Below are 25,399 nucleotides of genomic sequence, written 5' to 3'. Positions count from 1 at the left end.
CATTGATCAAGTTCGAAGATCAAATGGTTGTGACTTTTGGTTCCAGATATATGATGGTATAAGTGACTTAACCGACAAAACACATTGATTTTTACCGCTCTTATATATATATATATATATATATATATATATATATATATATATATATATATATATATATATATATATATATATATATATATATATATATATATATATATATATATATATATATATATATATATATATATATATATATATATATATATATATATATATATATATATATATATATATATATATATATATATATGGGTGCCAAAATTTTAGGATCACCTCTATTGTCGTTAAGTTCTAGTGCTCAAAAGTTTAAGCACCTCGAAAAAAGCCTTCATGCAAAATTTGACCTAAATCGGACATGCGTAAGGGGTGCTGCCCGGTGGTAAAGGTTTGACAATTTTCGACCTTGAAAAAGCACCATAGGGGGGAGTACATGAAATTTCCAAAATCGAAATTTTTTTTGATGCCGAAACTCTTAAAACTGCATGAAACATCGAAATTTAGTGTTATCCCGAAAAAATTTTTTTTGAAAAAATCAACTTTCTGGGACTTAGAAAAATTTTCATATTTTTTCTAAGTCCCAAAAAGTCGACTTTTTCAAAAAAAATTTTTTTCGAGATGACACTAAATCTCGACGTTTCATGCAATTCTAAGCCTTTTGGTATCAAAATTTTTTTTTCGATTTCGAAAATTTCATGTACTCCCCCCTATGGTGATTTTTCAAGATATATGAAAATTTCACTAAGTGGACTAAGAAGGCTTTTTTTTTAGATTAGCATCACTGTTCTCATAGAAATAGGCAACGCAAATGTCATGCACTAGTTTGGAAAAATGATGCTGACTGTGTGACATAAACACTGAAGCATGCTTTTGTGAACTACTCGAATCAATCTGAATCAATTGGCGTCTAAAATTATTTAATAAATGTATGAAACATATTTTCATGAGACTATTATGAAAGAAGAGAAAGGCATTATCACACCACTAGGTGGATTAAGAAGGGTTTTTCGATTTTTTTTAACGATATCAAACTAACTAGAGATTATAAGAGGAGAAAGAATATGAAATCATAGAGCCATAGTACTCAAGGAAGAGCAAGGATGTGAAGAATAAAGTGCGAAAAAGTGAGACGTGACAAGGGTCATTTAAGTAAGCAGAAGGCTTCTCGTATCTAAACTTTTACCGGCCGGTTCGGACATTAAATGGCAAACGACCTTTGCCTTTACTTTCTGACATATCAGAGACTCGGATGACTCGTATCGCTAAGATGCCTAAGTTCGACTCCTCTGGTAGAAGGTAATGACTAATGCTAATGACAGTTTGAAATTTTGAACGCATTTTACCTAACAACCTATGAGACCATGGTACAGAGAATAGATATCCAGTTAGTACAAACTTTTTTTCAAAAGCATACAAGTGAAAACTCGGTAAAAATCACCGTTGCATACGATATTACACGCATGAGTTACCGTTTATTGCAAACTCGAACGCAAGAACGCATAAGCAAGTTCTAAGCGAACTTATTCGAACCGCATCGGCTCGCTCATCTGCCCGATTTTTGGACCGATTGAGCACGACATTCGAACTCATCTAGTATTTGATTCGGAATTAAGTATAATTTTCAAATGGATTTCGAATCAGATGCAACAGCCGATTCCAGACGAGTTGAGTTGCGCGCCTCTACCCAGTGAGTTCGGTCGAGCTGCATCGGACCGATTGAACACGACATCGGCTCAATCGTACATCAACCACGTCAACCTAAAAGAATTATTTTTACATTGTGAATCGTTAGCGCAAATGAGTGAGTTCCGTTTTTGACCACTATTTTCGATATATCCGGAACCGGGAGTTGGTAATCGATATATCCGATATCAAATTTTTAAATATTTAACTAAGGAGACACGCATAATATAAGAATTATATAGACTTTATGCGATCTTACATCGCCGTTTATAGAAACATGCTCTCAAAATTTAAATTTTTAACGTAACATTCGGGAATTCCGGATCCGGAAGTCGTATCCAGATAAAGTTCAGTAGCGTTCTATGGGATTGTAAACAATTTCATTAGAATCTAAGTTTGTTAACATCGGTTCAGTTATCTCTGTGAATATTGAGCGCATATTTTCGCAATTTTTTGCGCAGGTCATTCAAGAATTCCGGAATCAGAAATTGCTTCTGGATGAAATTCAATTTCGTTCTATGGGAAAGTACCCAAGCAGAAATTAAAACATTTTAAAATTGGTATCACGATTGCTACAGATGTTAAAATTATTCATATTACTGCTTTTGAAACTAACTCAAAAACCTGAAAGGATTACGTTCAATCGGTTTTATTAACTGACTGTACACTATATTCATTTGAACAGTTCCATACCCGGATTTCTCGTAACAAATATTATTACTGTGAAACATATCAAACAAGAAATTGCACATCATACAAGCAAAGTGCACTTTTTCAATTTCACAATCGTTGCGAGAAGAGTTAAGAAATACAATACAAGATCAATGTTTGCTACTTGGGTAAGACCTTTAATACCTATGACTCTTGGTTTAAAAAAATCGCTTCAGGCATCTCCGAGAACATTTGTCAGTGGATATTTTTTGCACAAGCACACAGACATTTTACGGTCTCGATGTTCTGTATCGCATGGTACAATCGGCCCTTCGAGTCTCGGTTAAAAAGTAGGTTTTCGCTGGCTAAAGATAATGTCGTATACCAGTGGTATCTAACCTTTTTATTTCGCGGACTTCTTTGGAACCATAATATTTCTCCGCGAACCCCTACTGCTAGGCACAATTGTGAACACCTATTACTAGACACAATTGCTGACAAAAAAGTAATTCAATAAAATGATTCGCGGCCTACCCAAATATACTTCCTGGGGGTCTGCGGGCCACTGGTCGGGAATAACTGTCATATACCATTCGAATTGATTCGTCTAGATCGCAAAATATCTGTTTGTATGGATGAAATATTTTTGGCGATGCCGAATCCAGTGAACTTAGACTCAAATAAAAGGCCTTGTGATCTCACACAAAATTTCTGATTTTTACCCAGATCCAGATTCCGGTTCCTGAATTACAGTGCGATTAGTGCAAAAAGAATGAAAATATATGCACTCGCTTTCTTCGAAGAAGGCTGGACCGATTTCCACAAACTTTCAAATAATGGGGCTTAGATCCCATACAATATTCTCAAATTTCATTCAGAACTATTTTCCGGTTCCGGAGTTACAGGATGATAAGTGTACAAATTTCAGTTTCAAGTTTTCTAAGAATAACCATGACTACAAGAAAACAGAACTTAGTTCAATTTCTCAGGTATACTTAAACCGATTTTCACAAATTGAGCATAAAATCCAAGATTTTGAGGTCGCATATGATACTCCGACTTCCTGTTCCGGAACTATAGGGTGATAAGTGATAATTTTGTTGTTAGTTTTTCTGTTTTTCTACAGACTACGCAGACGATTCATAGCGTACAGAAACATTGCATGGCTAGTACCACGATCATACTGACACTATGAATCCTTCTACGTCGAGGCTCGAACATACGACAACTGGCTTATAAGACCAGCGCCGTATGCATTGAACAGCCGTATGCATTTTTAATCCACCTACTGGTGTGATAATGCCTTTCTCTTTCATCGAAGAAGTCTAATTGTAATATTTTTTGTCTTTTCATTAAGATAATTTCGGAAACTAATTTGGGCTCATTTTTGACTCCAATTTATTCAGACTGATTCGAGTAGTTCACAAAAGCATGCTTTAGCGTTTGTCACATATTCTGCATTTATTCTAAAACCAAACGCTTGACATTTGTGTTGCCTTTTTGTATGGTAAGAGCAATGCTAATCTAAAATACTATCTAATCTTGAGTATCTTTTACCCAATTTCGAGATTCCGTTCAATAATCTAATTTTGGATGAAATGGCTGCCCACCTGGGTTCGATTCCCAAGCCCACACATAGGGCCAGAAGATTTTTCTGGCCCAAAGAGCCGAACGACCTTAAGGTTAAAGCCTCTATAATTGAAACAACAAAAAACATATAAAAATATACTTAAAGGTTAGCTATATATGGCCAATAGTATATTATATTTACTTTTCGGTTGAGTCATAATTATACAAATTTATAGCAATAGTAGCTTTCAAACAAGCCTAAGCTTGTTAAAATCGGTTGAGCCATCTCTGAGAAAATTTAGCGATAAAAAACCAACGCGTTTTGTCGGTTACGTCATTTATATTATCATATCTCCGGAACCAGAAGTTACAGCCATTTGATCTTCGAACTTGAACAATAGCTCAATAGCTGCTTTCAAAATGAGTCTAAGCTTATTGAAATCGGTTGAGCCATCTCTGAGAAAATTGAGTGGTAAAAATATCTTCGAAAAGTGTACACACATTTACACAAACATTTTCCGATCTCGTCGAACTAATATGTCGAATGGTATATAACACTATGGGTCTCCGAGGCTCCGTTCGAAAGCCGGGTTTTCCAGCAATTCTAAAACCATTCTATAGAGAAAGATAAAACAGTCTAAATCAATTTACAAACAAAAAAAAATAGAGGCAATTTAAAATCTTGGGAAAACTGGAAGAATTGTTGCAAAACGCAAAAGCTATTTTCTTCATTAACGTTGAGCGGAAGATTAAAAGGGAATTATTAGTTTATTTAGTACATTTTTCTTTATAAACTGATGATTTTATTTCTAGAAAATTCATCTAGCAACAATGGCGAAAACTGCTTTCGTGGTTTTCCACAATGGCTGCTTTGCTAAGATTGTAAGTAGAACCTTGAACAAAATCTCATTTTAAATTGGGTTTCATTGGATTCTGAGATGGTTATGACTTTCACAGGTTTAGTTTCTGGTGACAAGACTTTTTCTTAGATAATCAATTTTTCCTTGAAAGTTGCAATTCATCTTGCAAAGTATGGACGCAATTTTATCCAAATCACAAATATCGTTTTTTATTTAGCTTACTATTTTTTTCATATTACGGTGATTCGCCTCACGGATCAAAAAAACTACCAAGCCCAGCTAAGCTGTGCAACGGACGATAATCTTATCTATCACGCTATGTACGTTGCCTTTCGGGATTTTGTTTGCTGATCGTTGATTTTTTTTTCAGTGTAGATTTCAATTTGAATTTTATTTTTATTTTTAGTAAAATCGCTAGTATCCGAATCATTACATTTCTGAATTTAAATTTTTAAGTAATGTTAGCAATTATGTGAATCAGGCACGATTCAGAGAAACATTTTTTTTTTCGTTATGTGCACTAATACTTATAATTAACTTAATCCCAACTGTTACTTAACCTGAACAATAAAGGGTAAAATATGAAATAAGTAGAGTAAATAATCTATTTACTTATGACTGACCAGGGTCCGTACAGTACCTACCATCGTACCAAAGGAATCCGACCGAAAGCATACTTGAAATATGTATTAGAAACTAGTTAGTGTCGTGGCAGTCACTAACGTGTTACAGAAGCCGAACCCGGTAATGCAGTTTTCGACCCTGGCACTTTCTTAGGAACTGGAAAGTGATTAACAGTGACTTGACTGAAAACTACTGCACCACTTTAGCATCCCCTGAACAAGTCGAGTTTCTAGTAGATATCACAGTTTTCATCAATTATTTACTTAGTGGTAGTGAGTGGTATTGGTTTTTTTTCTGGCAGCAAACGGTAGAAGTGCCAGCGAAAATAGTCAGCTCCAGTTCCCTATTTAAAATGGATTGATTGCTATTTCCGACTTTTCATTTCCTCACCATTAAATTTTCCTGATCGCAAACGAGTACTGCAAAACAAGTTGCATTAAGCGTTGATGGACAATTCTGTTGTCTTTTTGATTGTTTGTACCGAGAACATGGGAAATTTACTCACGGTTTTATCTACGACTCACGATCCGAAGATGATTGTTATGACTCAATGCGGAAGAGAATGAACAACTCGTTTTACCGGTCAGGTGCGGAATCCTTCAAGTTAATTTCAGATAAATGAAGCACAGAGCTGATACTTGAGCTCTTCTGATCAGGATTTTTTTCCTCTTCAAGGTTCATTTTCCACTCTTTAGTGCAAATCACTAGCGTAACGACTCAGTACAATAACATCATAAACAACGTAAATTAAATCGATAAATTCAAATCTTGGATTGACCCCCTTTCTGAAACGCCTAAAAATTTCTGAAAGAGCTATATAAAGCCCATTAAAGATTTTTTTCTGAATGGTGGCTATACATACTACGAGCAATTCAATTAACAGCAGCAAAGGTGACAAAATCAGGATCGACTTTCTTCAATTTGAACGAAACTTTGAACACATTTTCAGAATGTCAAACCATTTGTTTTGCACGTATGGGAAGACCAATTGGACTGAAGACTAATTGATAAAAAGGGTGGATGCACTTTCTTCAAATCGTGTTAACTCGAAAAATTTAAATTTTTCAGAAATGGTGTCAAAGATGAAGTTGAAGGAAATCAATTCAGCATTCTATACAAGGATGGCTTTTATCGTATCAAAGAACGCTCTATAGAAACTCTTCACACAATTCAATCAGTGCCATCAAAGAGAGACGGCATGGTTCATTTAACATAGAGTGGACACTAGTGCGAGAGCGAATTTCTCTTGAATTTTCGATAGCACGCTGCTGTTGGGATTCGCTCTGAAGTAACAAACGGTCGCTCATTTTCGTTTTGCGATCCGATTCTATACGGGCAGTGAATAATTGCGATAGAATCATTTTGCTATTGCCGCTTATTCTAATTATGTGCATATAATCTTTGTATAAGTTGTTTCTATGAAAACGTCTGTGAATTCTCCACACAAGGGTTTTGAAATATTGTAACCTAGTATAAGAATCATCAAGTCGAATCATCGATTCGATTTTCTGCGATAATTGTCAACTTGCGATTCTCTCTTGGTAAATTCCACACAACGCCGATCATTGCAAAACTGTATTTATTTTACTAAGGGCCGTGAAATACTCAGAGTATAAGGTGAAGCGAAGAAATGTAGAAAAATTATCTCGCGGTTCATGCATTCAAAGGCAGCGAGTTCTTGTAGCACCATCTACCAGATTGACGATGTTGTATACAATGTAGAGAAATATCGAACCTCTCTCTGACAATAAAGGCAATCACTTACAGATTAAAGGAAATACATTTGCTCTTAATGGAGGGGTAAGGGTCTAAACGTTGAAAAAAATCATTATTTTCGCGATTTTTTTTTCAGAATTGTCATTCAATAACATAAATTCAAATGCTTTGCCTGATAAAAAGCATCAATCGAATAACATTTTGTAATTTTTTCGTAGAAAATTATTGAGAAATAAGTCGGTGAAGAGGTATTTTCGAGGACGCTTCTTGAAAATCATGATTTGCGGTGTCCACTGTGTCTCAGCGCAGACTAATCAGAATAGCATAGTTAGAGTAGAAGTTTTTCTAGACCCCAACGTTTCTGTTTGATTTTTTTTTAATTTTTTCGATTTTTCACCAAAAAATCCATCATTTTGTAGCTGTAAAGCCTTCCCTGAGTAACAACCAACGAAAAGGAAAACATTGGGGAATAGTTTTTTATATGTAGAAAGTGTGTGCAAAATTTGAAAAAATTGGTGCAGTAGATTTTTAATGACGATGGACACGGACTTTCAAAACCTGCTTTCGAGAAAAACGCTGTACGTTCGTAATAACGTTGTCCGTGTCCCAGTTGGGTCCCAAACGGTGTATTCTGTTGAAATTGAATATCGGCTACGATGGTGACTTGCATATAGCTTTATATATGTACGATCGAGATAACTGCGAGACAACAAACGCACTGCTTGATGGTTGTAAGAATAATAATTTTTATTGGTAGGAAAAACCAGCAGAAGGCCAGTGAAAAAACCTACGTCTTTTCTGTCATTCAATTTTGTTTTGTTTTAGATGTGCGAGGTGTGCTAACTTTATTTGTGCGAGTGTGTTAGTATAGTACATTTGAGTGATTATGTTGAAGAGTTGAAGAATGATAGGGTTGTGTGATGTGTTAAATATTTACATGTCATTTCACAATTAATTCATTCGTATTTCATTTGATTGCGAAGTAGTTCAATATGTGTGCTATTGTGACTGTCCAGCTGGCCGTACTTGTTGATGAAAGAAGAGGACAGAACATGCCGCCCCCCTTGAAATATTTATTTCAACTGGAACCCTGCTTCAAAATCTTTCCCCAGAACTGCCACAAAGGGTTATCAGTCGGGTACTCGCCGCGCGTTCCCACCGTTGCGGCTGCCGCCAGGGACCAGCCGATCATCTTTCTTCAATTATCATGACGCGTTCGGGGTAGTTGGATTACTCGTCGACTGCTCCGAATCATCTGTGTCGGCAGAGCCGGTGGGTATGTGAGTGATAGTAGGAGCAAGGTGTTGAGTGCATTCGGGAGCAGGAGATTGGCGCTCGACCTTTGTGTCAATGGGAAATTGAGTTTCGTATAGTGGAAGCGGGCACATTTTTCGAATACTACGACGGTAGATTTTGTTATCACCCAAGAGCACATCTGCAACTCGAACACACTTATCATCGCCAGCTATCGCATTGACGACCCGGGCGATAGGCCATTTCGTCGGTGGTTGGTTCTCTTCTTGAACTAGAACCATGTCGCCAACGGAGAGGTTCGGATGAATTCCTGGCCATTTCTGGAGTTTCTGGAGAGCAGGTAGATATTCGAGGTACCAGCGAGACCAGAACGATTGAAGGATCCGTTGCATCAATTGCCAACGGGATAAGCGATTTACGGAGAGTGAGCATAGGTCGGGTTCGGGTAATGATTGAAGAGGAGCACCAATCAGAAAATGACCAGGAGTGAGGGCTTCAAGGTCAGTAGGATCGTTGGAAATAGGTGTGAGCGGTCGTGAGTTAAGACACGCTTCAATTTGTGCTACAGTAGTAGACATTTCTTCTTGCGTGAGGATCACGTCGAGAGTCACACGATTGAGAATGTGTTTCGTCGACTTCACGCAGGCCTCCCATAAACCGCCAAACGAAGGAGAACGGGGCGGAATAAAATGGAACGTTATTCCTAACCGAGTTGATTCTCCTATGACTGCAAGCTTGTGCTGTTGAGAATGAAACAAACGTCGCAACTCGTGAAGTTCCTTACTAGCTCCTGTAAAATTGGTGGCGTTGTCACAGTAGATATTCAGTGGATATCCTCGTCTGGCACAGAAACGACGAAGCGCAGCCAAAAATGCTTCAGTAGACAGATTCATTACTAATTCAAGATGAGCAGCCTTAGTCACCATACAAACAAATACGCAGACGTATGCTTTAATAGGATCCTGCTTGCGAGGCGGTTTTATATAAACCGGACCTAAGAAATCTACACCAATATTCACGAACGGACGGGACGGTGTGACTCGAACTGGTGGGAGATCAGCCATTGTTTGCTGGGCAAACGTAGGTTTGTTTCGAAAGCATGTGAGACATCTGTGTACAACAACACGAGCCTTATTACGTCCATCAATAGGCCAATAACGCCGATGAACAGCTGCTAACAAATGCGAAGGTCCGGAATGAAGTGTGTTCTCATGACTGTCGTGGAACAGAAGTTCCGTGAACGGATGGTTTTTGGGTATTAATATTGGATATTTGCTGTCAAACGAGATTGGGGCGTTTTTCAGTCGACCACCAACTCTGATGAGTAGCTCGTCATCTAGCATTATTGGTTTAAGATACCGAAGTGAAGACTTGCTGTCGATAGGATTCTTTCTTTGAAGATTCTCGAAATCCTTCGGGAATTCAGCAATTTGAATTTGACGAATGAGTCGGATCTCAATGGAACGAATTTCTTGGCACGTTATAAATCCTGTAACACGATGATTCTTCTGCAGCTTGCAGTTATTTATAAACCGTTGACAGTGAGTAAGAATTCTTAAAGCATTATGCAACGAATCGTGACCTTTAAGGTATTCAATAATCCAGGCATCGGTAGGAGCAGTACAAACAGCAGTGAGGACTATTGCTTTTCGACGTTCGAAATCAATCTCCGGAGGTATCTTGGACTTCCATGAGTGTATTGTTTCTGGCCAGTCTGTATGAGGTTTAAGGTACCATTGTGGTCCATACCACCACAAAGAGTTTCCGATGATTGAATCCCCGGAAAGACCACGCGAAATATGATCAGCAGGATTATCAGCCGTGGGAATGTGAAGCCAAGTGGCTGATTGAGTAAGCTGTTGAATCTCTGCAACACGGTTTGCTACGAAGCTATTCCAAGACGAAGGTTGACCTGCAATCCAATGTAGTGTGATAGTTGAGTCTGACCATAGATATACTGGACACTGGAGTTCTAAACATTGCTGGATCCTTTTCTGCAAATTCGCTAGAAGCAGCGCTGCGCACAGTTCCAGTCGAGCAAGTGTTGGTCGACGCTTTTCCAATGGAGCAATTCGTGATTTTGCAGCTACCAACCGTGATGTCACTGTACCGCACATAGTAACGGATCTGAAGTAAATGCAAGCTCCATACGCACGTTGTGATGCGTCCGAAAAACCATGCATTTCGGTAGATACCATTTGATCAGAGAACACAAAACGAGGTATTGTAAGATGTTTGAGCGCAGTAAGTTGTCGGCTGATCTCCGTCCATCTTTCATGCAATATCTGAGGTAAAGGATCATCCCATCCAAAATTGCGTTCCCAAAGTGTCTGAATAAGCATTTTAGTGAGAATGATGACAGGACTGATCAGACCCAAAGGATCAAATAAGCTGCAAACGTGTGACAAAATACTTCGTTTGGTTGATATCGGATTCTCGGGCCATTCCGGGACTTTAAAGAGAAATTCATCGGATTCTGGCTTCCACAACAATCCGAGAGCCTTTACTGGTGCGGAACGATCTAATTCTAATATCGCCGATTTTTCTAGATAACTCTCAGGAAACTGTGCGAGGACTTCTCGATGATTTGCCGACCATTTCCGCAGTGAAAATCCGGCCGAGGTTAACATCTGAGACGTTTCTCGAGAGGCAACTATTGCTTCCTCAAGGGTATCAAATCCAAACATTAAATCATCGACGTAAAACCCCTTTGTGACAACGGGGACAGCAAGCGGAAAATTATTTGCTTCGTCTTCCGCTAACTGCTGCAGACAACGTGTTGCTAAATACGGAGCGGTTGTTGTCCCATATGTAACGGTGGTAAGTTCGTATGTGCAAAGCGGTTCTGAAGGCGAATTGCGCCATAACACTCTTTGTAGTGGTTGATCTTCTTCTGCAACCCAAATCTGGCGGTACATTTTCGTTATGTCAGCTGTAACTACTACAGCTTTTGCACGGAAACGAAGAATCGTGAGTATCATATCATCTTGTACAGTTGGACCTTTCAATAACAAATCGTTAAGGCTGAAACCCGAAGTGGTTTTGCAGGAGCCATCAAACACCACCCGTAGTTTTGTGGTTGTACTGTCCGGCTTGAAAACGGCATGATGTGGCAGGTAAAAATGGTGCCCGGGACAATCAACGACTGGATCCACCAGTTTCATGTGACCTAATGCAAGATACTCTTTCATGAAATTCGTGTACTGACTTCGAAGCTCTGGATTGCCAGCGAAACGTCGTTCGAGAGAATGAAAACGACGTGTTGCAATAGAGAGCGAGTGTCCAAGCTGTCCTACGAGTTCCGCTTTCTTAGGCAACGAGACTATATAACGGCCGTTTTTATCTCTGCGAGTAGTGGATCCGAAAACATTCTCGCACAACCTTTCTTCTACAGACCAAACAGAGCTCGATTGACACGCTTCCAGCTCCCAAAATCTACATATACGTTGATCTAAATCTCGATAAGTGATTATATTGCAATTAGACCGAATATTTCCTCCAGTCTGACCACTTTGGTGTAGACCAGACACAAGCCATCCAAAGACCGAATTCTGTAATAGTGGTTTATCGTCAGAGATCTTAACGTGACCATTTCGAATAATCTCAAAGAATATCTGGGCTCCGATCACGATATCGATCGGACCTTTCGTAGCAAAGGAAGGATCTGCGAGGCGAATATTTTCCGGAATTGACCAATCACTGGAATCGACAGTCCACGCTGGTAAGTCGTTAGTAACCTTTTCCATAACAATGAACTCGAGTGGAACACGGAAATTGTTGAAGCGAGATGCTATAGTGGCAACCGTTGAACAGGTAGCAACAGCTGCAATTTCTCCTCCAATACCTGCAATCTCAGTACTATCCGGTGTCTTACGAGCGTTGAGTAGTTGACGAAATCTTTCGGTCATTAGATTAGGTTGTGAAGCACTATCCAATAAAACTCGAGCGAGGAATGAATTTCCCTTGGGACCGAATACCTTCACTATGGCAGTGGCGAGAAAAACTTGAGTCGAGATAGGATGATCAAAACGAGACGTCACCGAGTGAGTTTCAGATCTGCGAAGCGGCTTACATGATGCAATAGTCGATGAAGGGCTGTCGGATAGTTCACCGTAATGAATGACTACATTGGAAACTGCCGGTGCAGTATCAGAAGTTGATGGCGTATCAATAAGCGGGTTATGTAACAAAGAATGGTGTTTAGCTCCACACTCCCTACACGCACCGTATTTGCAGCTTACGAACGAGTGTTTCCCGAAGAGACAGTTAGCACATAGACCGGCCTTTGATACAATCGACGTACGTTGAGATAGCGGAAGATGCTTGAATTGATCGCAGTAGTAGAGTCGATGTCCTTTTCCACAAACAGGGCAAGATTCCTTCTGGTTAGAAGTGATGGCGGGAGTTGCATTTGGTGAATATGTTCTGTTATCTACTGTTCGATCAACATGGAGAATTTCAAGTTCCACTATGTAATCTCGAAGAAATGTTATAAGTTCATCGTATTTTGGCATTCTTTTCTTATCAGCAATTCTCTGCCATTCACGAAATGTTGCCGGATCAAGCCTAGATGTGATCATGTACACCAACAGTGAACTCCATCCTTTAATATCTTCGCCCATTTTCTCCAGAATCCCTAAATTATTTTCAAACTCACCTACGAGGTTAGTCAGAGCTCTAGGGCACTCTTTCTTCACTTTATCCACCTTAAACAACGCTTCTATATGATTCCTTATAAGAATATTCGTGTTTTGGTACCGATCCGTGATCATCTTCAATGCAACAGAGTAGTTGTCACCAGTCACAGATATTTTTTCCACTAATTTTAAAGCTTCACCACGCAGTGTAGATTTCAAATAATAAAACCTTTGTACATCCGAAAGCTCACGATTATCATGTACCAATGATTCGAAAGTATCGTAGAACGAGAACCACTCTAAAATATTTCCACCGAATTCCGGAAGTTTGATTTCGGGTAACTTAAAGGATCGCGATGACTGTGATTGTTGTGGTTGACCGGGTTCTACAACACGTTTTGCAGTAACAGAAGCTAAGAATGCCTTGAGCATGAAATAGTCATCCTCAAACGATGCCATATCTTCCGAAATATTAAGTCCATCAATACTTTTCCCATCCATAAGAACCTCAAGTATGCAAGAACATTCACGAAACCGCTCATATGTGCCATCAAGTGCTTCAATACGAGCGAGCGCTTGCTCGACTTGTGTTTCAGGATCGTAGGCATCCTTGAAAGAACGAAGTCTTGCTAAAAAATCACGCGATTGGCGATAGATTGCGAAATGCTTCTTAAATTCGCTTTCCTTTCCCATCGAAATTTGGAATTTGCAAGGAAACGAATATGAAATTATGCCAATCACACACGAAGGCTTGTATGATCAACTTAGCACTCGTTCCATACAGCCAAACAACAGTAGTGTTTTTTCTCAAAACCACTTGAGCATGCGGTTAATCTGCATTTATTCTCATACAGGTTAGTGAAGAAAAGCAAAATAATCGTACGTCACCTCCTTTTCTGCTATTCGAGTTTTATCCTAACCAACACTCGGGACGATAAAGTTGCTCTCGTGTAAGACAATTACATCCAAAATGTCTGCCCGCTAGCAAAATGCAAAAACCCTTTGGCAATATACACTCTCGATTTCGTAATCCGGCTCGAAGGACCATGTACGTTCGTAATAACGTTGTCCGTGTCCCAGTTGGGTCCCAAACGGTGTATTCTGTTGAAATTGAATATCGGCTACGATGGTGACTTGCATATAGCTTTATATATGTACGATCGAGATAACTGCGAGACAACAAACGCACTGCTTGATGGTTGTAAGAATAATAATTTTTATTGGTAGGAAAAACCAGCAGAAGGCCAGTGAAAAAACCTACGTCTTTTCTGTCATTCAATTTTGTTTTGTTTTAGATGTGCGAGGTGTGCTAACTTTATTTGTGCGAGTGTGTTAGTATAGTACATTTGAGTGATTATGTTGAAGAGTTGAAGAATGATAGGGTTGTGTGATGTGTTAAATATTTACATGTCATTTCACAATTAATTCATTCGTATTTCATTTGATTGCGAAGTAGTTCAATATGTGTGCTATTGTGACTGTCCAGCTGGCCGTACTTGTTGATGAAAGAAGAGGACAGAACAAACGCGTTTAAAGTTTTTGGTTATAAAATCAATGGAAACAAATTATTACTCAAGGGAGCCCGTAGGGTCTAACATTTTCAAAAAATCGTATTTTTTCTTTTATAATTTGTTATATTGAAACATTTCAAAATGTTTCGTCAAGTTTTTAAGTCAATCGAAGCAGAAATTTTGGGCCTGTGCGCCGAGCTTTCACTTCTTCGCAGTATGAGATAAGCAAAGATAAAAGCCCATAACTTGCTTAGTTTAGTTCCAAAAGGCTTGAAAATTTCACAGAATGTTCTAGAAATGTTTTACTTTAAGAAAATACAAAGAAAAAAATGAATGATACCCTACCCGCCCCTTAATGAACTTTCTCCTAGAAGTAGCCATTCTCAATATGTTTAGACAAAGTCAAAGAACTTGAGTTTTTGTTGATTTGTATCGTTTAAACAGGTCATGTGATTCGAAACATACAAGAAAAGTTAATATAAATGCTTATATGTTCGCTTTGAATTGCTAATAATTTCTATTGAAATGCTAATTTATTAAGACTTTTGGTAAATATGCGAATACTACGTTGTAGACATTTATGTTGGTGCTTACTTCAATCGATTGACGACCAAAAATGCTTAGATGCTCGCTTTGAATACCCCGTAAGTGTCCAAAACTTCTAGGATTTTGAAAATTCTGTGAAAATATAATTGTTTTACTCTACATAGTTTAGCTGATACCAAATCCGGTCGCTTGATATTGATAATATATGTCCTAAATATCAATCTATTCTAAAATTTTCGGGAAAAAATTTTTTCGTGCCACATGAAATTGAATATGAAGTTTCCTTCCACAAATTTTAACTATAGCAATATTCATGCGATTTGTAAACAAAAATGCTTCTGTATAATCGCTTTAAATTTCTTGCCGAATGATAAATATTTAATGAATTTTGTTTACGTTTCGTCTTAGACTCATCAGTGCATAGCAGTTCAAATTGCTTGATGCAAAACTCGGCAGTGTTTTCTTAGCTTTTTTAGTAAATTTGATATAATTTTCTTCCGAATATTATATCCTATATTACAATAAAGTATACAAAAGTATTAATCTGTTTGCTTCGCATTGCTCGAAAAGTTCCGAATATTTCTAATATTTAAAAATTTCTGTGAATATGTTTTTCTAAGATATTATGATAAATTTCTAAGTATTGATATTCATTTCGTGTAGCTGCCATCAAATGCTGTTATTGATATATGAAATGCTTTCTATTGGTATATTTAAAAATACATTTGACATCACTTTGAATTTGAAGATAAGTCGCAAATAAGAAGTTTTCCATTACTTAGGCTTAAACTTTTGGTTACGTTTTAAAGCAGAACTTTTATTAGATATATGCAATTTAAGAATATTGCAGTGTTTTTTACTTTGTAACAAATGTATCTGGAAAATGATTTTTGCCTTTCTCTATAGAAAGGTAATAGAATTGCTGGACTTTCCAAAGGAGCCTCGGAGACCCATAGTGTTATATACCATTCGACTCAGCTCGACGAGATCGGAATATGTCTGTGTGTGTATGAGTATGTGTATGTGTGTGTACATTTCCAAAGGTTTTCACGGCTCAATTTTCTCGGAGATGGCTGAACCGATTTTAACAAGCTTAGGCTTGTTTGAAAGCTACTAATGACTATTGATCAAGTTCGAAAATTAAATGGCTGTCACTTCCGGGTCCGGAGATATGATGGAATAAGTGACGTAATCGACAAAACGCGTTATTTTTTTACCACTCAATTTTCTCAGAGATTGTTGAACCGGTTTTAACACACCTAGCATCATTCGAAAGCTACTATTGCATTCTAGTTCAAGTTCGAAGAATAAAAGGCTGGTTCCGAAGATATAACCAGGGTGGCAAGTGAATTAGCGATTTCAATTTCCCGGTTTTTCCCCGGGTATCTCCTTGGAACTACGAGTAAAACTCTCATCCACAGTTTGTCTTCTGAACTAACAGTATCATCAAGTCCAATGTATTCCATCTTTATTTTGTATTTTACTTCGCCAGTAACTTCGATGTAACAACAGGAACAAGAAACATATCTGGCCAACGGTGATGAAAGTGATCAGTCTTGCATTTAACGAACGAATGAAGCATCAAAATTATTGCAATTTTTTTGAAAAATCAACACAATTTATTTAAACTTCTTGTTTTTTCCAATAATGCTCTTAGGCGCAGCTTTCATATCATATTCGACGATTATTGGTGGTGTTTTGTAGTTTTCCAGAAATATCATCAGTTATTTGAAAGCCTAATGATGAAAAATTAAATTTAAAGTCTTACAATTAAAATAAAATAATTATTTTCCGAACTATTCAATCTTTTTCAAGACTACCACTGAATCAGTCTTTTAAAGGCTATCTGGAAAATCAATCCTTCTTAAAAATTATGCAAGTTAGGAGTGTATTCTAGAAATGGGCAAAACCGTTCATTTCAAAGAACTGTTGAAAACTTGATAGTTGTACCGAAAGAATTAGTTCTATTGAACCGTTCTTTCGTTTTTCTGAAACCTTGTATATTTCTTCGAAAATAATATGAGAGCTATAAATTATATTTTGTAGTAAACAGATTATTTAATAATAAAGTTTTTTTGCATGTGTTCTACCAATAATCATTCTCTTTTGTATACATTTTCAAAGTTCGCGAACTTCTACCAAATTCCCCAAACCAGCAAACGTTTCGAAAGACTATTCTGTTGAGAAGAATAGAGAGCTATCGTTCTTCAATAAAGAACTCCAGTACACTCAATCTTCGAGAAAAACTAGTTCTTTTGGACCGTACGCGGACTGACCATCTCTAGTATATTCCAATACTTTTTTAGCCTGGTATAGTATAAGGTTAAAAATTAAAAATGAATGAACTAAAGCACAACACTCCTCCCTCAAACCAGATTACTTCTAACAACCAGTGGCGTTTCGTGACAAAATTTACGGGTTGTGCACTGCTTATATGGTATGACATTAGAACCGTTTCGATGTTGCAACTGAGACAGCAATTTGTTTTCAACTGCCATAAGCATAAGCCACTGAAGCCTCTCCTGAATGTGTGCATACAAGTTCTCACAGAGCCTATTTGGCCAGTTGTGCAGTGCACGAGGTGCACATGAGGACATGCTAACAACATATACGATATTCTTTCAGAGTTGGGTTCTGGCGAGAGAACAAAATCCTTCTTGAATTCTTGAAGTGTACGCTTGTCACTTTGGAAAAACAACAACAATCTATGCCTCTAGTGACTGAGATGATCTAAATTTGACTCTCCTATCATCGACACTGAACAAGCTCTTAGGAACTCAGAAAAACCAATTTCTGCTGTCAAAGAAGGAAATCAAATATTCATTGCGAACGGTGGATAAAATGAAAGTCGACAGCTTTGTCGATGTTGCGAATCCTATTGAAATCAATATCAAGATTACTAAATAAGTATTGTCATTACATTACTACATTACTGAGACAAATTATGGTGAAATTAGAGAAATCATTGGCTGGCAACTAAAAACACGGCCCCTAAGATTTCCTAAAAAAATTATCTAACACGGCACCTGATGTTACTTTTACCATTATGCATACGTATTCTGAAATTTGAAGAAAAACAATAGAAAAGGTCCTAAGTGCAAATGACAGTTACTCTTTCTTTACTCTTTCTTTTGATTATTACGGTCCTATAGGCAATCCTTCTATCTTAAACTTTGTATAGACTAACAACTGAAACTATCAACTTTCAATATGCTGTTAAACATTATAATTTAAAGATAAAATAAACAAAGAGAAACTGTCCTTTGCACTTGAAATCTTTTCAAATATTTGTCGAGATTTAATAGAAATCCAGCAGAAGCATCCAAATTATCCTTAGTTTTCATTATGAGCTTTGATTATGCTGTTATTGATGACAACTAAGAAAGCTCATATTGATTTAAAATTGCTGAGGTGTTGGCTCCATTTTCAATGGGTTGTGCTCCATTGAACCAGTGAGGGACAATAAGAAGTTTCAAAACTTGTACTGAACTTCTAGTTCAAATACAAAATGGCCTTCATCTTTTCATTTGTGTATCAGGAAAATCATGACACTGAAAATCGTTACTAAGATTAGGACTAGGAATTTTTATCCCGGATTTGCACTAAAATTCCCGACTTTTTCCCGGTAAAACTAGATTCCAGACATTTTCCCGGTTTTCCCGATTTCCCCGGTCACTTGCCACTCTGTATAACGGTACTAGTGACGTTAAAGATAAAATGCGTTATTTTTTACCGCTCAATTTTCTCCGGGATAGTTTAGCCTTTTACAACAAGCCTAGGCTACTATAGAATTTGATCAAGGTCAAAGATCAAATGGCAGTGATTTCTGGTTCCGAGGATAACTCAATGAATTTCGATCAACTTTGGCTTATTTGAAAGCTAACAATCGAATTTAAAAGGGTTTGGACGAGAAATCGTAATCGACAAATATCAGTGTTTTCCAATCCAACAAAATTTCTCGGAAATGATAGAACTGATTTCTGAAGACAGACTCATTTGAAAGCTACTATTAGGTTATTTGATAAGCTCACAATCCTAATGGCGGAGAATAGAACCTTACAAATGGTTTAATGGGGCTATTTAAATTATCACACCACAAGGCGGATTCTGAAGGTTTTTCTACGTCAAACTACTAACGGCGTGAAGTAAGCGCTTCCACTTTTTTGCTAAATATTTTGGTTTTCACATTTAACGATAACTCTGGGTAGATAATTCTATTTTCCAATACCTCCTTAAAACGAAAGGAGTTCACCTTTCTAATGGAGATAATACTTTTAAAATCGGTTAAAAACTTAGATAAAATCTAGTGAGTCAAATCAGCGTTCCCACTTTCCATGGTACCCTTGGTGGTCCGCATAGCTTTTACTCCCGTGGAGTGTTAGTATTGATATTCAATCAATTAAAATTTCAATAGTTTAACTGTGCTTGCTTCTATCCACATGTAGGTAAATATTTCAAATTCAAATATATGATATGAGACATCAAAATAGACACTGTGCGATTTTCAGTACAGTTAAAATTTGTAACATTATAATAGAATTGAACTTCACGACAGCTATCGATTCAAGTGGAACGGCTAGGTCATTAGGAATTTAAATATATGCAGAAATTGTTACTTACTGTTAAACGGAACATTATGTTAAAAACCATAATGGCACGATTGAGTACCTTTTCGAGAACATTGTTTTAGAAACGTTGGATCAATACATCATCATTTTAATACTTTTTATTTCTGCAGCAATTCAACTAATGCTAAACAGTACATTTTAGCAAGACAATCGCTTGACGCAGACCATTAAATACTGCAAGTCGCTCATTTCCTCCTTTCCAGCAGCGATTTACGTCGAGCCTCCGCAGATGGCATCCAAGGAAAACGTTAAAGTTTAATTCCTATCAGGAAAAACCAGATTTTCGAGCCTCTTGCCATGAACGGAACCACCGCTACAGCCGTTATAGTATTTACAGCACTTCCTATCCCTCCAAGATTAGCTAGTCGCTGGATACAAACATAAAAGACCTGGCTTGACGTTATGTTGTCTCTACGCCCATACTCTCCCGCGCACGCAGTGAAATGCCATTTCTCTCACGGAAAGAAACGGAGCTCCGATGCATGATGCCACCAGCAGAGTGGGTCCAGACGGACTTAAGTAGTATGCCTACTGCAAGATCGAGTCCGAATAAGCTGAAATTTTATAAAAGAAGATCCTCGCAGCCGTCGAAGGCTAGTCTGGTGAAGAAAGTGGCAACGTTGTCATCGCAGGCAGTCCGAACTTTATGCAGCGGTTTCAGTGCATTGGCATTTCTCCTAATTAAACAACTCGAGGAGCCTGTTTGATTCGTCACAAAGATAGCAATCGGATCAAGTGAACGCGAAAACTCCAAACTACTATCGGGTTTAGTGATTTTACGCAAGGTGAAAGAACTATACAGAAATGTATGAATAATTCATGTCCATTGGGAGCAATTTTCGCAACGGGATCAAAATGATGTCTACGGCTGGAAAATTTGAGTGTAAAAGGCATATGCATATGGAACAAATTATTTACAACAAGTAATAACAGTAATCAGTGAGCGGAACGCTGGGCGCGAAAAGAGAAATGATTCAAACCGTTTGAACTTGAACCAGAGGGTGTCCAACGGGTGAAGAAAATTGAGCTTAGCGTAGTTAGTAAACATCCGTGACTGGTGCAACAATGGATTATCGGCAGTTAACGTTCACGGTAAATATCGAAAATCTATCATATCGTGTGAAGTGAAAAGATTGTGAAACATATTTACATTTCGGGAGCGCAATATTTCTTCAACAAAAAACTTCCCATTTTATCGACGGAAAGGAATGCAAACAGTGTGCCTACCGTTAAAGTTGAATGTGTTTGCGAAAAATCAATTTAACATGAATGCAACAGTAAGAATACAAATAGTAGACTATTTTAGTTAGTGAAAAAATTATTGATCTTTCGTATGGTTTCAATTGGAGTGTACATCAGAGTGACGACAGCTGTTCATTTGGAAGACAAATTGTTGATAGTGTCGTTTCAAACGAGCAAACGAACTGTCAAATACGCCATACAACTTACGAATTTTCCAATATTTCGGCTTAAATGCTCCGCTTACAGACACTCTAGTCTCGATTGTTAATCATGAAAACCTAACGCATTGCGTTTACGATAGGAAGTCCATGGGTGTTGTATATAAAACAATGATCTTTACCGATTACGCTTTATCCATCCATCGCGTAGTTATCAATAAACAGTGAAGCACACCCAAAAATTGTTTTCCTCAAAAGGAATAATTGTTTGAATACTGAATTACATACGTTAGGGAATGAACTGAGTTGAACCGCAACATTCATTAGTTATTTGACAACTAAGCTATCTACAACTGATTTGATATTCACAAACCAAGACGTTACATTATTCCATTGATTACTTGACCTGCAAAGAATGGCAGATTGAGTGGAATGCGTGTGACCACAGGAGTAGGCCGGAATTGATATTCAAATATTCAAATTCGATATTCATATAAAACACATTTTGTGATACTGCTTGCTAGGACTTTTAGAATAAACCTTCATTACATGATACGTTCTGAAAGTCACTAAGTCCAACTTAAAGATATGCTAAGATATGATGAAAAGAGCCAAAGAATACAAATCCCCAATAAACCTACTGAACTCACTCAGGTACTTCAGAGGATTTATTGCAGAGCGAGAAATGAATTAGCTAAATATTACCATTATACAGTCTGTTACATAAGAGCGTAGTCACTGTTGTGAGAAAATTAAAAGACTGAAATATTGTTTTATTAGATCAAAAACTTGCATGCAAACACATTAATAGCAAGTCCAATCCCCTTCAGCGTTAATAATCGTTTGACACCTTCGAGGCATACTTTGAGCGAGATTTTGCGCGTGTTCTTTTGAATACGACCTCCGAATTTGTGAATTCGGCGAACAAGCTGTTTCAAAATGTGTGGTCAGTTTTACCCAAGCTTCATCTCTAATTTGAGCCCAAACGTTCTCAATTGGATTGGCATCGGGCGACTGAGAGGGCCAATCCAAGGTCACGAAACCATTTTGCTCCTTTGCCCATTCAAGATGTTTTTGCACATGTTTTTCACTCAACATCGGTTTTTGCAAAGTTTTTCGAAAATTTCAAATTATTTGCCCTCAAATGTCTGCGAACAGTTCGGTTTTACATCTCATCCAAGTCAGTCGATAAAACAAAACCGCTTACGTTCGGGACAGAAGAAACCAAGTTCAGTATTGTGTAGTGAATAATTGAACGACCTCGAAATGAGTGAACCAAACGAACAAAAGCTACCGCCGACACGAAAGAATACAATTGTTGTTGACTTCAGGCAGTGCAAAATTCGACCTTCGATACGAGAATTTGAAGGTTTGCTTAAGGAGCAAATACATCTTGACATTAAACGTGTGCATTTACTTCAATGCAATAAAACGAATAATGTTGTTTAAATCCAGTTTTATAAAGAGTTGGATGCAATTCAATTCACAAAAGACAATAACAATGTGCACTATGTGGAGCACCAGAACATTAAGTACAACATTCCAGTATATATGAATGATAGTGCTATAGAAGTGCGTGTGCATGATCTTCACTCAAGCGTTACCGATTCTTATATTCGCAAAACTATGTCCCAATACGGAGAGATTCTCTCTATCAAAAAAGAAAAGTGGAAAAATTTTTTCCCCGGCATTCTAAATGGCGTACGTTCAATTCGCATACACTTAAAGAGGCTTATACCTTCTTATGCGATTTTCGGTCAAGATACAAGAATTCCGTGCAAATCACTTGTTACCTATGACAATCAGATGGCCACATGTCAATATTGCCAAAAAGCTGTTCACTACGGTAATCCATGTGATAAACTGGACAAGGAGACAACTACACCAAAGGACAGCGGTGCTTCCTTCACACAAACCCCAAGCAAATCCAGTACACCTGTGACAGCCGCCAACAACAATGAAACATCCCCTTCAACGAAACCATCAGTATCCCCTATAGAACAAAGTACACCAGCTGCAGTTAACAACTTACCAGCAATTGCAACCAATATACAACAAGGTGCATCTACAGCAACTAGCAACGAAAAGAAGACGGAAATCGACAACAATACCATCGATGCGGCATTACATAACGAGACGAACCACGAACGAAGTTCCCACTCAATCCTCGCAGGAGGGAAATGGAAGCTCCTCTCCCCCTAGAAAAAGGGTGACAACGAGATCCAACTCAAAAAAAAATATTAAAAAAAAACTGCTCAACCGGCCACGTAAAGCTTGTACGCAAATAGGCCTGAATAAAAAAACAATATCTTTTAATTTAAAAAAAAATGACTGCGAACAGTTTCGTACGATATATTTAAACCTTTTTTGGTGAATTTTGAAGCACCTTCGCGTAAAGTTAATGTCGGATTCTTCAAAAACAGGTCACAAAAAATTTCTTAGTATTTTTCCGACAATACACCGACAGAGCTGCGATTTGGAAAGTCGTCGACATTTTTCAGCTCTTCAAAACGATTCACCCACTTACTCACAAACTGTTTCAACTTTTTCATGTATTTCGCCGCGGCAGCTTGGGTCATTTTGGGACCTTTCGGGTGCAAGCACAAAAAAATTGCTTCGAAACGCGTATCGTACGCGGTACTCATTTTGGAAAAATGCTGAAATCGAATTGTAAACAATAGTCAGCTGATTTATTCTCGCATTGCATCAAGGACACTACTGCCCTCTGTGTAAAAAAAAATATTTTACCAATCGCGAATAATCGTGACCACGCTCTTATGTAAAAAACTGTACTATAAGTAGAGTGGTGACATCTCATTTGTAATGTTGACAACAATTTGAAACATTTAACCCGAAATGTTCACTGAAAATCGAGTTTACTTTTCTTCGAGAATAAATCGCTCATTGTCGAGCTCTTCTATGGGCTAAATTAGATAGAAAAAAAATCTGCCGCCACCCAAATTTTGGGTAAATAACAGATTATTCTTTCTGAGTTCATGGTGATTAGTAACTGAATCGTTATCTACTCAAACTTTGACTGGATCGTGAAAAAATAGGTAACGAACATTGCCAAAGTTGCCATGACAATATTTTGAGTAATCCTTCATTTACCTAAACATTGAGGTCATCGCTCGTTAGTCAGGATTGACACGACACGTCGTCACACCAAAACTAAACGGAGCCGATTTAAAATAAAAACTTAAGGAAAAAAATCCCGTTATTGTCCTTTTCCTAGGTGGAGAGGCGCTCTCATCGCTATCCAGTAAATTACGGGAGGACGCCTTGGTTTACTATTCACGTCCTCGTCCATTGATTCAACGTTGTTGTTTGTTACGGTAACATCGTCGTAGAGTTTTTATGTCTTATGACTGTTATTTTTTGCAGGCGTTAAAGCCGTTGTACGTCTAAGCTAGTGCATTATCGTTGTTACGTTCTATCGTTCTTTGCGTGTTTTATCGTTGTTCTAAACGTATTTTATCGTTGTTACGTTCTATAGTATTTGTGATACTTGGAATCGGGAAAGAAGCAGCTTAATTGTCGTTGTGCTCTCTTGTCCTATTTATTGAAGGGCTTACTATAGTGAACAACGGATTTCTGACTATATTTTCATGTTGCCTTTTAGCTAAATTTTTATAAGTGGCAAGCGATAGTTATGGAAGCTTTGTGTCCGGACCGAATGTCACATAATATATATATATATATATATATATATATATATATATATATATATATATATATATATATATATATATATATATATATATATATATATATATATATATATATATATATATATATATATATATATATATATATATATATATATATATATATATATATATATATATATATATATATATATATATATACATATATATATATATATATATATATATATATATATATATATATATATATATATATATATATATATATATATATATATATATATATATATATATATATATATATATATATATATATATATATATATATATACATATATATATATACATATATATATATATATATATATATATATATATATATATATATATATATATATATATATATATATATATATATATATATATATATATATATATATATATAAAGCAGAGGTCATTCTTTTGTGATCGCATCACTTAAGAACGCATAGATGGATTTACATGATTTTTTTTAATCAGTTTCTACCTCCTCCTGCTTCATACATAAAAAACCTAGGAACATTTTTTAGAAAAGTGGGAAAAATCCATAAAGTTGTTTTGTATCGAAAATGAA

The 25,399-nt window shown here is 37.1% G+C and overlaps 2 protein-coding genes across 3 annotated transcripts in view; one reads left to right on the top strand and one right to left on the bottom strand.

Moving 5' to 3' along the window:
* Nucleotides 1–25,399, bottom strand: part of LOC131432212 (neurobeachin-like protein 1) — a 191,964-nt gene that overhangs the window by 115,698 nt on the left and 50,867 nt on the right. The window lies entirely within an intron of this gene.
* Nucleotides 20,087–25,399, top strand: part of LOC131432213 (uncharacterized) — a 38,594-nt gene continuing 33,281 nt past the window's right edge. Inside the window, exon 1 of the mRNA XM_058598349.1 lies at nt 20,087–20,810. Coding sequence (XP_058454332.1) covers nt 20,784–20,810 — 27 coding nt within the window. The 5' untranslated portion in view covers nt 20,087–20,783. The remainder of the gene's footprint in view (nt 20,811–25,399) is intronic.

The sequence above is a fragment of the Malaya genurostris genome, chromosome 2 (assembly GCF_030247185.1).
Source record: "Malaya genurostris strain Urasoe2022 chromosome 2, Malgen_1.1, whole genome shotgun sequence".
NCBI lineage: Eukaryota > Metazoa > Arthropoda > Insecta > Diptera > Culicidae > Malaya > Malaya genurostris.
Note: the sequence above shows the minus strand (reverse complement) of the source record. Positions and strands in the feature narration are given on the sequence as shown.